The sequence below is a fragment of the Onychomys torridus genome, chromosome 3, assembly GCF_903995425.1.
Source record: "Onychomys torridus chromosome 3, mOncTor1.1, whole genome shotgun sequence".
Lineage (NCBI taxonomy): Eukaryota > Metazoa > Chordata > Mammalia > Rodentia > Cricetidae > Onychomys > Onychomys torridus.
Window position 1 is genome coordinate 125,603,508 of NC_050445.1, and position 14,985 is coordinate 125,618,492.

Here is a 14,985-nt window from a genome sequence, read left to right on the forward strand (position 1 = left end):
AAGAGGAAGACCAGTCGGAGCTGGATTCTCCAGGTCCCAACTGTGTGAACATGGCAGCTTACATAACCATGCGGTAGAGTTGGAGTTGAGGGATTTCCTCCAAACTGCAGAATCATTTGTTCCCTGAAAATTAAGGAACACAGGAAACACACTGTCCACTGAAAGTAGACCATCAAGTTTGGTGAGTAGCCATTTGGGATGCAGTAAAATAATTTAGCGAATTATAGCGAAGTATCACCATAGATCTGGGTTCTGCACCTGTGAACTAGGAACATGGCCCTCCCACACCCAAGGGGCTCCTCCACAATGACAGCTGCTCAGTACATGCCCCTGACGCTCACATGCAAACAATCATAGCATATATGGTCTTAGAAACTGGCTGGGACTTTGTAAAGCAGCAAGGAACAGGAAGTGGGGAGAGAGAAACTGATTTTACCTTCCAAGACTACTTAACTGTACTCATCTCTGAACATTTACCCCCGACTCAATTACCCAATTACCTGTACTGTAGTGAAGCTTATATGTGTCACATGACCAGCTTCAGCCAATTAGATGGCCATGCCAAGTGCACTCATGAACTGACCATTAACACTTTGATGTTCACGGCTCATAGCAGCGTCTCCTATCAGAAAACACAGCTGTTCTACTGCGTTTTACACGCAACGTTTCTCTGCAGATCGAAAGCCTGGAAGAAGAAGGGAACACGGTGGTTCAGATGTACAAGCTCATTGAGCAGTATCAGGTGCCCACGCCCCCTGAAGACTTCGCTGTCTTCGCGACTATGAAGCCATCCATTACTGCCGTGCGGAACGCCATTGACAGATCCGTGGGCGATCGAGAAACCAGCATCAAACAGTTTTGTCTGCACTTGGGTCGAGACCTTGAAGATCTCAACAACGAAGTGAATGAAGTCAAGCTGCTAGCACAGGTGAGCAGGAGCAGATCTCTCCAATAATCCGTCCAGGTCGGGGACGGCAGGGTATTGACACGGTGAATCGCTATATATGTATATATACACGTGTATATATTCACACTATGGAATTTATTAAGCTAATTGATCACATCACATACTTACTGTTTTGTGGTGCGAACCTTACAATTCATTCTTCAAGTCATTTAGAGACTATTTCACTTCAACAAGTTAGCTTTTATTTTTCCTGTGTCTCTTCACTGTCTCCGTCTTGACAGTCCTCTTAAGCTCCTGAAGTACAAATATCTTCCTAAGTTCCGCGAACCACTGTGACAAATGAACTGACCCCAAGGAAGAGTCGTGGGAACCTCAGGTAGAAGGGCTTTGCGGTCGGCATCAGAGGGAGAACGGTCTCAGGAATGAGCCCTCATCCAGATAGATAGCATCAGGCTGAACTGCATTGGAGACTCAGCCCGGTGCTGAACTGCTTGGTTTGCTGGGAGAGGACCTCACACACACCTAGTATCTGAAGCACGTTGTGAGAAAATACTTGAAGAATCTGATCTTCCTCACTGTCTCTTACAATTCAAAACATTTCTACTGCTTTATTTTAAGAAGGACACTTTCTTTCTATCACAGCCCTCTTTCCCCTGTCGCGTTCAGATCTCCAGAGCTGAAGTCTTGTTTCAAGTAGGAAATGGAGGAGACTGAACCAGGTTCTATTTTATCATTGCCTGTGTCAGGGAGTGGGGGGGGGGGGGGGTGCAGCGAGTGACACGTGTGCCAGGGCACTTGTGTATGCAGGTCAGAAGACAGCTTGCACCTTCCCATCACTACGTGAGTCCCAGGGCTCAAACTCAAGTCATCCGGGTTGGAGGCGAGTACCTTTGCACACTGAGCAATGTGGCCAGCCCCTACATTCTGTTTTAAAGAGTCATGTCCCCATTTCATGTCTTTCTGCAGCTCTCTACTTTTTACTAGGCTGACATTAGCATTTAGGAAAAAGCCAACCATTTCTAACATAGTTTCTAAGAGTCAAAGAGAATTAGGGAAAATGCATTCTGGAAACAGGTTTATTAATTCTCCTAACCGTCATGAACGAGGAAGCCTGCCTAACCAGAACCCACATTGATTTTACAGGACCCACAGATCTTGGACATTAATGCTGACCAGGATAAGATAAAGCTGATGCTGAGTGAGCTGCAGACCGTTCTGGATGACCTTCAGAAACGTGCCTTTCAGTATAAATCCTACCAGAAGAATTTCAAGGTAACCACGGTTGTCCCGTCTGCTTCTGGAATGCACACACAAAGGTGTATTTATGAAGAATTGCTTTCAATAAACCAGAACCGCTCAGTGGACAGCCGTGCTCTGGTCAGTGTGCCGCAAGCACACCAGGGAAGCTGAGTACACAAGAGGGCTGGAGGGCTGGAGAGATGGCAGATAAAGTGCTTGATACACAGGTGTGAGGACTGAGTTCGGATCCCCCATACCTGCACCAGAGTAAAAGCCCAGTGTAGCAGCCTGCCCATAATCCCAGCAACTGGGAGGTGCAGACAGGGTATCCCCAGGGCAAACTGGCTAGCTAGATTAAAAGAATTGGCAAGTTCTGGGTTCAGTGCTTCTAAATATCTAGCAGAGAACAATCAAGGAATATCCAACATCAACCACGGGCCTCTACATGCCTATGCACATGCACATGCACGCACACAAACACATGCATGTGCCCACACACATGCAAACATATACACACATGCATGTGTATCACACATACATGCAAATGCAAAAAAAAAAAAAAAACAGTGTAAGTGAGAGACAAAATATCCTCATGGGAAATTCTCAGCCCCCCCCCCCAAGCTGCTATGTTAAGATGAGTGTGCATTTCAAAATGTGATTAATTAAAGCCTCTAGCTTTTTTTTTTTTTTTTTTAAAGTAAAATTCAAGATTTTTCTGCGTTTGGATATATTTTGATTCCATGAGCTTTGCCTGACTTGTCCTGGTGTTACGTTAAAGAAGAGCTGAGCCAGAAGATAAAGTGGGTCCCAAAAGGTAGGTTTGGAAGACTGAGGATGGAGAGAGAGAAAGATGAGAACCAAGAGATGCTCACACCTAAAACAGCGTTTCCAGAGAGCAACAAGATAAATGAAGGACTAGAAAATAAATAATTCCTAAGATCAAAAGCAGGAGATCACCAGGCATGAGGAAGGAGCTATTGGTGTCCCGGAAGTCTTGGCAGAGTGACCTGCGCCTCACATCATGATGCGCCTGCTCACTCCAGCGTCCTTAGGCGGGTCCTCGCCTGAGGCCAGGTCCTAGTGGAGCAGTCTGAAGAGTAACATGCTTGGTGCCGGGCAATGAGATGGGTGTAAACCTGAGTGAGGGGATAAAGCCTAAACGGAAGCACAGAAGACCCCGGAGAACTAAAGCAGTGCTAAGGTAAAAGAACAAGGCTGGAGGCACCACAAAGCTGCAGAGCCAGAGGAACAAATCCAGAAGTCTACCAGCGCAACAGCTGATACATAGGTCAGCGGACCAGACTAGAGGACCTGGAATTAAACCCACACCACTACAGCCGCCTGGGTTTTGACAGAAATGCCAAAAACATACATTGGAGAAAAAAGCCTCTTCCATAAATGGTGCCAGGGACCCTGGGTATCCACATATTCAGAGTGAAACAAGAGCCCCATCCTTTACCCTGTACAAATACATATTTGTCAAAGACTTCAGTGTAAGGCCGGAAGCTGCCAGGGGAAAGCTTCAAGGTGTCAGCATAGGCAAGGCCTTTCTGGAAAGGACTCTACTAAGGAAATCAAATCAAACATTGACAAATGGGGTTGCATGAAATTCAGAAGCTTCTGCACAGCAAAGAAAACAAGAAGGTGGAGGGAAGGGACAGCCTGAAGAACAGCAGAGAATCTTTGCAACTGACAGATTAATATCTAGAATTTACTGTGAACTCAAAATACTAAATACACAAAAAGATTAGCAACTCAATAAATGCGCTAATGAAGTGAGACAACAGTTCTCAAAAGATGAAGTACAAATGACCAATACATATATGAGCAATACTCAATATCCTTATTCACCAGGGAAATGCAGATTGAAACTGCACGGCAATCCATCCCACCCTAGTCAGAATGTTAGTCACTGTTGATCACACCCCAACGGACATGATGGTGAGGATATGGGGAAAGGAACTGTTACACACTGCTGGTAGAAATGCAAATTAACTTGGCAGCTATGGAAATAAATATGGGGTTCCTCAAAAGCTAAAACTATGATGCAGCTATACCACTCCTGGTATTTATCTGATGGACTTTAAGTCAACATACCACAGAGATATCTCTACATCCATATTTAATGCTACACTATTCACAATAGTGAAGTTATAGAATCAGCCTAGACTCCCATCAACAGATAAATGGATAAAGAAAAATGTGATATGTGTACACAGTGTAGTTCTACTCAAGCATAAGGAAGAATGAAATTATGACATTTCCAGGAAAAACAGAGGGAAATGATCATGTTAAGTGAAATAAGCTAGACTCAAAAACACAAATATCATGTGTTTTCTGTGATTTTTGGATTCTAGCTTTTCTATAGATAGCATTTAAAATGCATGTGTGTGTGTCTTGCAAACAGAAGGGAGATGTGGAAAAGGAGAGTCTCCAGGAAAAGAGAAAATATAGGGCAGTTTTTGGAGTAGAAATGGTCACAGTGCTTGATATTCTTGAAAGAAATTATAGTGAATATATACCAGTTAAGAAGATAAACAAAAACAGGGGCTGGAGAGATGAACAGGGATTTAAGAGCTCATACTGGTCTTGCAGAGGACCTGAGTTTGGCTCCCAGCACCCAAATTGGGTGGCTCCCAGCTGCCTGCAACTCTAGCTCCAGGGAATCTGATGTGTCTGGCCTACTTGCGCATCTGCACTCACATGCACAAATCCACCCAGAGATACACATAATCAAAAATAAAACCAATTTTTAAAAATAAGAAAATTGGAAAAAAAGTTTGGAAGATGGCTCAGGCAGAAAAGAGCTTTTCTGTGCAAGCACAAAACCTGAGTTCTATCCCTAGATCTCACAATTTAAAGAGGCCAGGTGTGTGGCACATGCTTATCCTTGAGCTGGGGGGAGGGAACGAGGATAGCCAGATCCCTGGACACCCTGGTCAGCCAGTGCTCTCCCGGTAATGATCCTGCTCAGGATATGTAAGTTGTAAGGAAATATCATGAACCATATATTTTGCTCCTCAAAGGAGGAATTATAATGTACGTGGCATTTTGTAGGGTTTTTAACTTTCAGTAGTCTCTCCCTTCCCTTCCCTTCCCTTCCCTTCCCTTCCCTTCCCTTCCCTTCCCTTCCCTTCCCTTTCCTTTCCTCATTTAGGACCCACATTCTTCCAGGAAATCACTGCACCCAGAGTGGCCAGCGGGACGAGACAGTCGTTCTGTCTGAACCCTAAGCCCTGCGCTTTGCCTCTTGTGTTTTAAAGGTGGAAGTGTCCAAGTTCGATGCTCTGGAGGAAGTTAGTGCTGAACTGAGACTCAAGCAGCTGCTCTGGGACTCCTTGTATGAGTGGGATAAACTCCAGCAGGAGTGGCTGAAGGTGGGGCAGATCTCAGCGGCTATGGCATTTCATTAATTCCACTAAATATTAATGACAGGAGATGTGTTTCAGTAATCGAGTGTCTTCTCGTCATCAGTGAAATAGGTACTTCAGTACTCAGAGAGTTGAATTCACACATCTGCCATGGGAGAAAGCAGCTATGATGGACTTGAAACTCAGAAATAAGAAAAAAAAAATAGCTTCATATCCTTGTTCATATTTCATGTGTCCATTTTTGCATTCCCAAGGGATGCAACGTGTGTGGTTCCTTTGAGGCAGTGGTTATGAAATCTGGGCTTTCTCTTTAGTTCCATTGGCCTTTGTCAGTAGGAACTAGACGTGACTAGTCACCGAATACATTTGTCATGTTGACTCACTTAGAAAACGCAGGGCAGAGGTTTTGTAACCTGGAAAGTTCCATTTTTTTCTTCTATTTCAAATCATCCCATTACAGTGTTACTCAATGTGTAAATTGTATTGCTTTGCATAAAATAAAGTACGGTTTTATGAAGACATAACCAGTCTTCTAGTTAAATATAAGAGCCCAGAAGGTGGGCTCTGTGAGAGAGAAACTTTGTCACTAAATGCTACAAAGCAAACTTTTCTTCTAAGGCAGACTTGCTGGCTCCTTTGTTTACGAGGGCTGCATGGTGGAAGTGCCCACGTCACATGATGTCTGACAGCAGTATGACTTCTAAACACAGTGTTGCCATGAAATGCCCCTGTGTTCTTGAGGACTATAGGGTTTGGGTTGTGATTTACCCACTTAGGTGTCCATTAGCTTAGGCTTCTGTTCTTGTCCCTGATGGAAGGCGGCCATTATGTTCACACTGGTAGAACAGTATCGGAGGAGAAATCTCAGTAGTGACTTCTTATGTCTATGGAGTCTAGTGTGACAGCTAGTGAAGTTTCTCTCTCACAGAGCCCACCTTCTGGTGGCAGAGACAAATGGCAAAGGGAAAAGAGGCAGAACATGTGTGACATAACGTGAGAGAACTTTACATGTTCTCCTATAGCTCCTGTGTCAATAGCTTGGAGAAGTTTCGGAGCACCACAGTGGTTAGGGCAGTGGCTTGCAGAGAAGATTGTGGCCCTCCTATGAAGTCTGCAAGAAGGCCATAGAGGGCAGAAGAGATATGTGGGATCTGGGGGAAATAAGAAACCATATAGGGTTAGAGATCCTCAGCCAGGCCCCAGGTGGAGCTCCAGGTGTCCAACTGTCAAGAAAGAGGAGGGTCTGCAAGAGTGTGAATTGTTGAATCCAAGATTGCAAAAAGCACAGGGACAAATAGCCAAACAAATGGAAGCACATGAATTATGAACCAAAGGCTGTGGAGCCCCCTGCTGGATCAGGCCCTCTGGATAAGTGAGACCATTGAATAGCTTGAACTGCTTGGGAGGCACCCAGGCTGTGGGACCTGGACCTGTCCTTAGTGCATGAGCTGGCTGTTTGAAACCTTGGGCTTACACAGGGACACTTTGCTCAGTCTGGAAGGAGGTGACAGAACCTGCCTGTACTGAATCTACCAGGTTTAAATGAATCCCCAGGGGTGCCTTGATCCTGGAGGACATGGGAATGGAGGGGAGGGGCTGGGGGGAAGGTGGGGGTGGGAGCGGGAGGGGGGAGGACAGGGGAACCCATGGCTGATGTATAAAATTTAAAACACATAATAATAAAGAAAAAATATTTATTTAAAAAAAAAAGAAACCATATAGGGTTACAAATTTTCTGTTGCCCTCAGTCCACATGACAGACAGGCCAATAAATAAATAAATAAATAAATATGTATATGTTTTATATATACATATATATAAAACTAAGAAATACAAATATAGATATATGCGTATTTTAAATACACATAAATCTATATCATAGAATATTTATATTTAATATTTATATATAATATTTATTATTTATATATATAATATAAACATATGAATGATAAATAAATCTTTATACTAGTATATTTTATGCGATATTATAACTTCTTTGTTAGCCGTTTCTCCTAAAAAGACAACTCCATAAGCATTGACCCTCAAGGATCACAGTACTGCCCTTGATGGTGAGCGAGACAAAACTGTGGAAAAAACTGTGGCAATTGACATTATACATAGCTGTTTCCAAGCCTCCAGATTTGATTTGGTTTAAAATTTTAAGGACCAGAAAAATTCAAAAATAAAGTAAAACTTTTATAATACTAGAAGCCTGACTTTTATCATGTGTTTTAACTTTTTTTTCCCCACAGTCCAAATTTGACTGCTTGGATCCAGAAGCCCTAAACAGTCAAGTTACCAAATATGCTAAATTTGTGACACAATTGGAAAAGGGCTTGCCACCCAACAATGTGGTGCCACAGCTCAAACAAAAGGTGGAGAGGATGAAAGAAAAGGTAGGGGGTGGGGAAGGGGGTGGGGAGAGGGAGGGTGGGGAGGGGGGTGATCATTTCAGAACCCAACTCTGTTAAGTGGTAGACACACTAATGCCAAGATGCTGATGCCCTCAGCACAGAGGCAGCAAGCAGATTTGCCTGCTGCAAACAGCCATATCCGTTTACCCTATGTGCCACACAGCTAGGTGTTGTCCAGATGTATTTAGTGTGAAAAATCAGGGAAGCCAGGTGGCGCACAGAGAGGGCTAGTTTGAAACTTTGCGTTACAGCCAAGCCAGTCCTTATAAAGGGCAAACGGGGTGGATGAGACAGCTCACTGGGTAAAAGACTCTTGCAGCCAAACCAGAGGTTGACCTTCCCATACTGACCTTTTTATTGAGACCTCCAATAAATTCATAGTAGTTCATTTAAACGCTCCATTCCCCAGTGTGCCATTTCTGAGTTTGATTCTGATCTCTGTTGCTCTCAGGTGTGTTCTGTTGTGTGTCTTCATTTTTGTTGTTCTGTTGTAGAAACACATCTGCAGCAGTGAGTGATTACTGAAGTACATGATTTGCAGTCTTGGAGATGAACATTCTTTTTCCTCGGTTTACCTTTTTGTTTGCCATGTTATATGAACTCCAGTTAGGAGTTCAGCTGGGCTTGAGATAGGATATTGCTTCAGTTTGCCTTACAGCACCTGGGTCTTCTTGTTTTCTAGTGACACCTACTATTTCTTGTATGAGCTAGGTCCCAGAGGCTATATTTTTGGTTTCTTTCTCCTAGACCTACACCCTTCTTTTTTGTTGTGCTCCACTGAGAATCAGTTTCCTGTAGCTTCCCATTCTAGACTGCATTATGTTTACCTGACAAAGGATAGCCTGGTGGGAGGGGCAAAGAGGCACATACTTCATTCATGACTAACTCTACCCAGTGAGGCAACTCCATCCTTGCCCTCTGTTCTGGTCCTCGGAGAAACACATGACTACCAGTTTCCCCAAAATTTGTAATTAGTTAGCCACCCTGAAACTCCGTGTTCTCACAGTCTTAATAAAATTCCTTCATTTGCATTGTTCTCCTGAATTTTCTCCACTGTGGGTGCAAGTGGTGCTGTTTCACATCTCCATGTTTATACACGGAAGCCATGCACGTGTTAATACCATTCATCATCCCTCCCCTCCAACTTTTCCCCAGTCTTCCACACGCCCCCAACCTCATGCCACACCCCTGAAGGAAACCTGTGAGGCCTGCTCCCAGATGCCAGCAGCTACCAAGAGCTCCTCATTCAGCTGGTGACGGGGCTTCATGAGCCCCTCCTCCATCCGTGCTGGGGTGTGACAGGCTCGATCTTCAGCAGGTCTTACACATGTTGTACTTTTCACAATTAAAAATGCAATGCCTCCAAATGTTTGCTATCCAGCTTCCTGTGATCATCGACCTGAGGAACCCAACTCTGAAGGCTCGACACTGGGCAGCAATTGAACAAACTGTTGATGCCCTCCTAGTGGATGTTGAAATTCCGCTGACCCTAGAGAGGCTGTCTGAACTACATGTCTTTGATTTTGGTGAAGAAATCCAGGACATATCTGGACAAGCTTCTGGGGAAGCTGCCTTAGAGACAATTCTTAAGAAGGTAAATCAGGGAAAAGCCAGGTGTGGTGGCATATCCCTTTCATTTCAGCACCAGGGAAATGGAGAAAGGTGGATGAATCCCTGGGATTGGGTAAGCCGGCCTAGCCTACTTAGAGAGTTCCAGCCCAGCCAAAGACCATCACAATGAATCGGTAAGCAAACCCCTGAGGAATGGTACCTGAAGCTGACCTTTGCTTCCACATACACATGCTCGTGAGCACATTTGTGTATACACACACACACACACACACACACACACACACACACATACACATCATAGCATGTGGAGGTTTTCAGATACAGCATAAAGATTACTAGTATCTGTGTTATCTGGATGGAGTTTTCACCAACCCAAGCAGCATCCTCTGTCTCCTTAAATGTGCCTCTTGGTATTATATATTCAGTCTATAGCCCAAGCAGAACCCGACAGCACCAAGTTCAGCTATGTGCCAGTTTTTATTTGTTTTTTGTTTTTGTTTTTGTTTTGGTTTTGGTTTTTCGAGACAGGGTTTCCCTGTGTAGCTTTGCGCTTTTCCTGGATCTCGCTTTGTAGACCAGGATGGCCTCGAACTCACAGAGATCCGCCTGGCTCTGCCTCCCAAGTGCTGGGATTAAAGGCATGCACCACCACCGCCCAGCCAGTTTTTATAAAGAACTGCATGCCAGAGTTGGTTTTTTGTTTGTTTGTTTGTTTGTTTGTTTTTGTTTTTGTTTTTTACAGAATGAATACATTTTTTTTTTCAAGCTCCTGGGGAAGGCTGGGCTGGGCTAACTACCTTAAAATGCATCAAGAAGGCTTTTCTACTGACTCTGCGGTCTCCTTAGCCTAACAATGTGTGCCTGCCTGCCAGGGGTCTAAACAATAAGAATAGTTTCCTTCTCCCAATAGAGTAAGATACCCATTATCACCAGCCCTTCACCTGTATTAATAACAGTCAAAAGAAACCAAGAAAAATCAGTGGCTTCTAACCAAGAAAAAAAAGGGTCTTGAGAATTTTAAGGGCCATAAGGAGGAAAACGGGGTAGTAACAGTTTTCTCTGATTTCACTCCATATGCCTTTATGGTGTGTCTAGACACGCGAGTTTAAATTTCCTCATGCTTGAACTATTTCTAAGGTGGAAGATTCTTGGAAAACAACCGAATTTGTCATTCTCCCTCACCGAGACTCTAAGGACGTATTTATCCTGGGCGGCACAGATGACATACAGGTATGTAAATGGGTTACAGGAAAATCTGTGGTAAATCAGGCATGGTGGCACACGACTGTGATCTCAACATTTAGAAAACAACAGCAGGAGGATTGCCATAAATTCAAGGCCAGCCTGAGCTACATAGCAAGTTCTAGGCTAGCCAGGGATAGATAGTGAGACTCTGCCTCAAAATAAAGAAGGAAAGAAGGGAGAGAGGGAGGTGGGGGGGGGGAGAGAGGGGGTGATTTTATGGTAAAAGTCCTGACCATACCTCCTGAAGCTTCTGGGAAAGATTAAGCAAAGTGAACAAAGAAAAAATTAATCTGGAAAGCAAGATGTGAATAGTTGATACAAATGTTTATTCACAAATACTTAGCAAAGTAATAAAATGGTGTGTGTGTGTGTGTGTGTGTGTGTGTGTGTGTGTGTGTGTGCAAGTTACAGACCTATTATAGGTTGAAGTGATAGGAGAGTCTTTCCTAGATCGATCAAGACAAGTGACCTTAAAGACAAGAGATAATAGCAGGGGACAGGAGAACTTCAGACTGTCTCAACACAGCAAAGTAATGTGAGTGAGCATTTCCTATGTGCAGCAGGCCAAGGAGTTAAACCCACCTTTATTTGTCTAGGTAGATAAAATCTAACCTATGTGCTTAGAGCATTTAAAATCTAAAGGTTCATTTGTTTAGCAAGGGAACGGGTCCTATGGCCCAATTTAAAAGGCAAAGCTGTAGTCTAAGGGTGGGTGCAAGGCAGAAGTAGAAAGTGTCGGTAAGGAGGGTAAAATCAGACATCACTCTATACAGTAGGCGATAGAGAACCGAGTTGAACGCAGGAGCTGGGAGCCAAGCAGTGCCAGCTGGGACTTCAGTGGACAAGTCACTTTTCCAGATTTTTTTTTTTAATTCACATGTTCTATGGGGGATGTTGTTGTTCAAGGGGAGCAGTAGGGATGGGGTGGTATGAATACTTCCTCTGGTGAATCCAGCTTCGTCGTCCTGGAGACGATATAAGAGAAAATAATCATTCATTGAACAGAAGCTAACTTTGCAAGCACAGGGTATTTTGAGAGATGAAAGCCTACCAGAGTAACAAAACTGTATAAAGGAGATGGCCGTTGCCTAATGTTGAGAGCAAGAGAAGAACATTAAACTAAGCAAAGCTCATGCCGTTAATGACAGGCATGTAAAACCCCTGCTGTCCAAGCATGAAGACCTGAGTTCAAGTCCCAACACCCATGTACAAAGCTGGGGTGGGGCAGGGAGGTGTTGTGTGCCTACAGTCCTAGCACTAAAAGTCAGACAGAGGTGGCTCCCTGGGGCTCACTGGCCAGCAGCCTAGTCTAATCAGAGGGTCCCGGGTCTCAGTTAGAGACCCTGTCTCTCTGGAAAGACAACGTGGATGGCTCCTGAGGAGCGTCTTCCCTGGTTGGCCTCGGCCTCCACATGCAAGTGTATGCACAGCCCCATGCACTCTAGTGCACAATCACACACACACACACACACACACACACACACACACCACAAGTCTCTTAGTTAAGTGTCCCCCCAGTGACCTTTGAGAGAACATAGAGGGTTGTAAGCACAGTGAAAAAGCCAAGCTTTGGCAGTGGCTGGGTAGGAAGCAGACTTAAATGGACTCTCAGAATCTGAACTATCCTGAGCTCAAGGACACATGGTTCTGCCTGTGTCTTGGTCCCTTCTCTCTGAAGGTCCTTCTTGATGACAGTACCATCAACATTGCAACCATCGCCTCATCACGGTATGTGGGTCCCCTGAAGTCTCGAGTGGATGAATGGCAGAAACAGCTTTCCTTATTTAATCAAACACTGGTGAGTAAGGGCAATTTCAACTCCTAGACTCTCAAGTGGAGGGCCACAAGGCCCTTGCAAATATTGGTTCTATGGGGCTAGGGATGCAGCTCAGTGTTAGAAGGCTTGCCCAGAATATACCAAGTCCTGGGTTTGCTCCCCAACACACATACACACACACACACACACACACACACACACACACACACACACACACACAGAGTAGTTTTAATATTATATAACTTAGAAATGTAGAGTTTAACTTTTGTTTTAATATTATACACAGTTGTTTTAATATTATATTATCTAGAGATGTAGGGTTTAATTGTTGACATTTTGTAATGTTCAGAATGCAAACATATACATTTGGCTTGTTTATATCATTATGCAACCACTGTGATTTTTATCATCACTGCTAAATTATTTTGATAGAAAACAAAAGGCCACAAAATTAAACAAGTTATACATTTATTACTCAGCATATTGGTTAGTTAAGTACAGCACATCTGGAGTCTCATAGCTGGGTGAGTCAGGAAGTGAGAGTGGTTTGTACCAGTCCCTCTGCTTAGGGGGTCCCAAAGCCATGACAATGATCTGGATAATTCCTCCCTAAGACTCTCTCCCTGAGTCATTATGGGCTCTGCTTGTATATATCTGGGAGTCATCATGACTGTTGCCCACCCCATCCTTCAGATTTCTGTCAGAAAACAGCTGGTCTCCCAACAGAATGTGTTCTCTACACACTTTAGTCATGTTTGGTGGGACCCCTCCGGCTGTCTACACAGCTGACTCATTGTAATTACCTTCAGTGGAAAGCAGGCTGAATCAAGTTGGACTGATTCTCGGGCTCTTCTAAGAAATTTTATTTCAAAGGCCCTCTGGGAGACAGTAGCAGTTCCCCAGGGAAAGATACAGCAGTTCCCCAGTCATCCAGGCTATGCTTCCCAGTGTAACCAGGGGTGTCGGTTTGGAAGCTACCCTTTGATAGTCCCCCCGGTTTTCTCCAGGAAGAGTGGCTGAACTGTCAGAGAAACTGGCTCTACCTAGAAAGCATCTTTAACGCCCCAGACATTCAGAGGCAGCTGCCTGCAGAAGCCAAGATGTTCCTTCAGGTGGATAAGTCGTGGAAGGAAATCATGAGGAAGGTGAACCGGCTGCCCAACGCGCTCCGAGCTGCTACTCAGCCAGGTAGACACTTCAAGCCAGACAACGCTTGTCACTTCTAAAACTCTAGGTGGCCTGTGCTACATCCGGGACTTGATGGAACTGAGCTTTCTAATTATTTGGCCTTTAGTTCAGGTTGTGATGTTAGAACACAAGTTAAATTCTGTTTGGATTCTTCCCTCATAGATAGAATCACAAAAAATTTCACAGTTTTAACTCATTCATTAGAATGAATTAAAAAATTTACCACTTATTACAATTCAAGTAACAAGGTTGAAATTTTTATTGTGTGTGTGAGGGAACATTACTCTTTATTTCTTTTTTAAATTTAATTTTATTTAATTAACTTTTTTTCATTTATTTTGCATACCAACCACAGTTTCCCCTCCCTCCTCTCCTCCTGTTCCCTCCTCTCCTCTCACTCTTGTGTACCAGCCTCCCCATCCACTCCTTCTTCATCTCCATTCAGAAAGGGGCAGGCCTCCCATGGGCTTGAACAAAGCATGGCACATCAAGTTGAGGTAGGATCGAGCTCCTCCCCCTGCAACAAGGCTGGGCAAGGTAATGCAGCATGGCAAACAGGTTCCTAAAAGCAGGCTAAGCACCAGATAAAGGTCTTGGAGAGATCAGGGTACAAGGAACATACCTAAACATTATAAAAGCAATATACAGCAAGCCAACAGCCAACATCAAATTAAATAGATCGAAACTCAAAGTGATTCCACTAAAATCAGGAACAAGGCAAGGCTGTCCACTCTCTCCATATCTATTCAGTATAATACTTGAAGTTCTAGCTGGAGCAATAAGACAACATACGGAGATCAAGGGGATACAAATTGGAAAGGAAGAAGTCAAACTTTCACTATTTGCAGATGATATGATAGTATACATATGTGACCACAAAAATTCTACCAGGGAACTCCTACAGCTGATAAACTCCTTCAGCAACATAGCAGGATATAAGATTAACTCAAGAAAATCAGTAGCCCTCCTATATACAAATGAGAAAGAAATCAGAGAAACATCACCCTTTACAATAGCCACAAATAATATAAAATACCTTGGAGTAACTCTAACTAAACAAGCAAAGGACCTGTATGACAAGAACTTCAAGTCCCTGAAGAAAGAAATTGAAGAAGATATCAGAAGATGGAAAGATCTCCCATGCTCATGGATAGGTAGGATCAACATAATAAAAATGGCGATCTTACCAAAAGCAATCTACAGATTCAATGTAATCCCCCTCAAAATATCAACACAGTTCTTCACAGACCTCGAAATAATAATACTCAACTT

General features: G+C 43.7%; 1 protein-coding gene across 1 annotated transcript in view; it reads left to right on the top strand.

The window, feature by feature from the left end:
- Positions 1 to 14,985, top strand: part of Dnah6 (dynein axonemal heavy chain 6) — a 199,313-nt gene that overhangs the window by 46,880 nt on the left and 137,448 nt on the right. The window contains exons 15-22 of the mRNA XM_036180253.1: positions 677 to 928; positions 2,051 to 2,179; positions 5,410 to 5,523; positions 7,770 to 7,913; positions 9,313 to 9,525; positions 10,641 to 10,733; positions 12,427 to 12,546; positions 13,533 to 13,713. Of these exons, the coding sequence (XP_036036146.1) occupies positions 677 to 928; positions 2,051 to 2,179; positions 5,410 to 5,523; positions 7,770 to 7,913; positions 9,313 to 9,525; positions 10,641 to 10,733; positions 12,427 to 12,546; positions 13,533 to 13,713 (1,246 nt within the window). The remainder of the gene's footprint in view (positions 1 to 676; positions 929 to 2,050; positions 2,180 to 5,409; positions 5,524 to 7,769; positions 7,914 to 9,312; positions 9,526 to 10,640; positions 10,734 to 12,426; positions 12,547 to 13,532; positions 13,714 to 14,985) is intronic.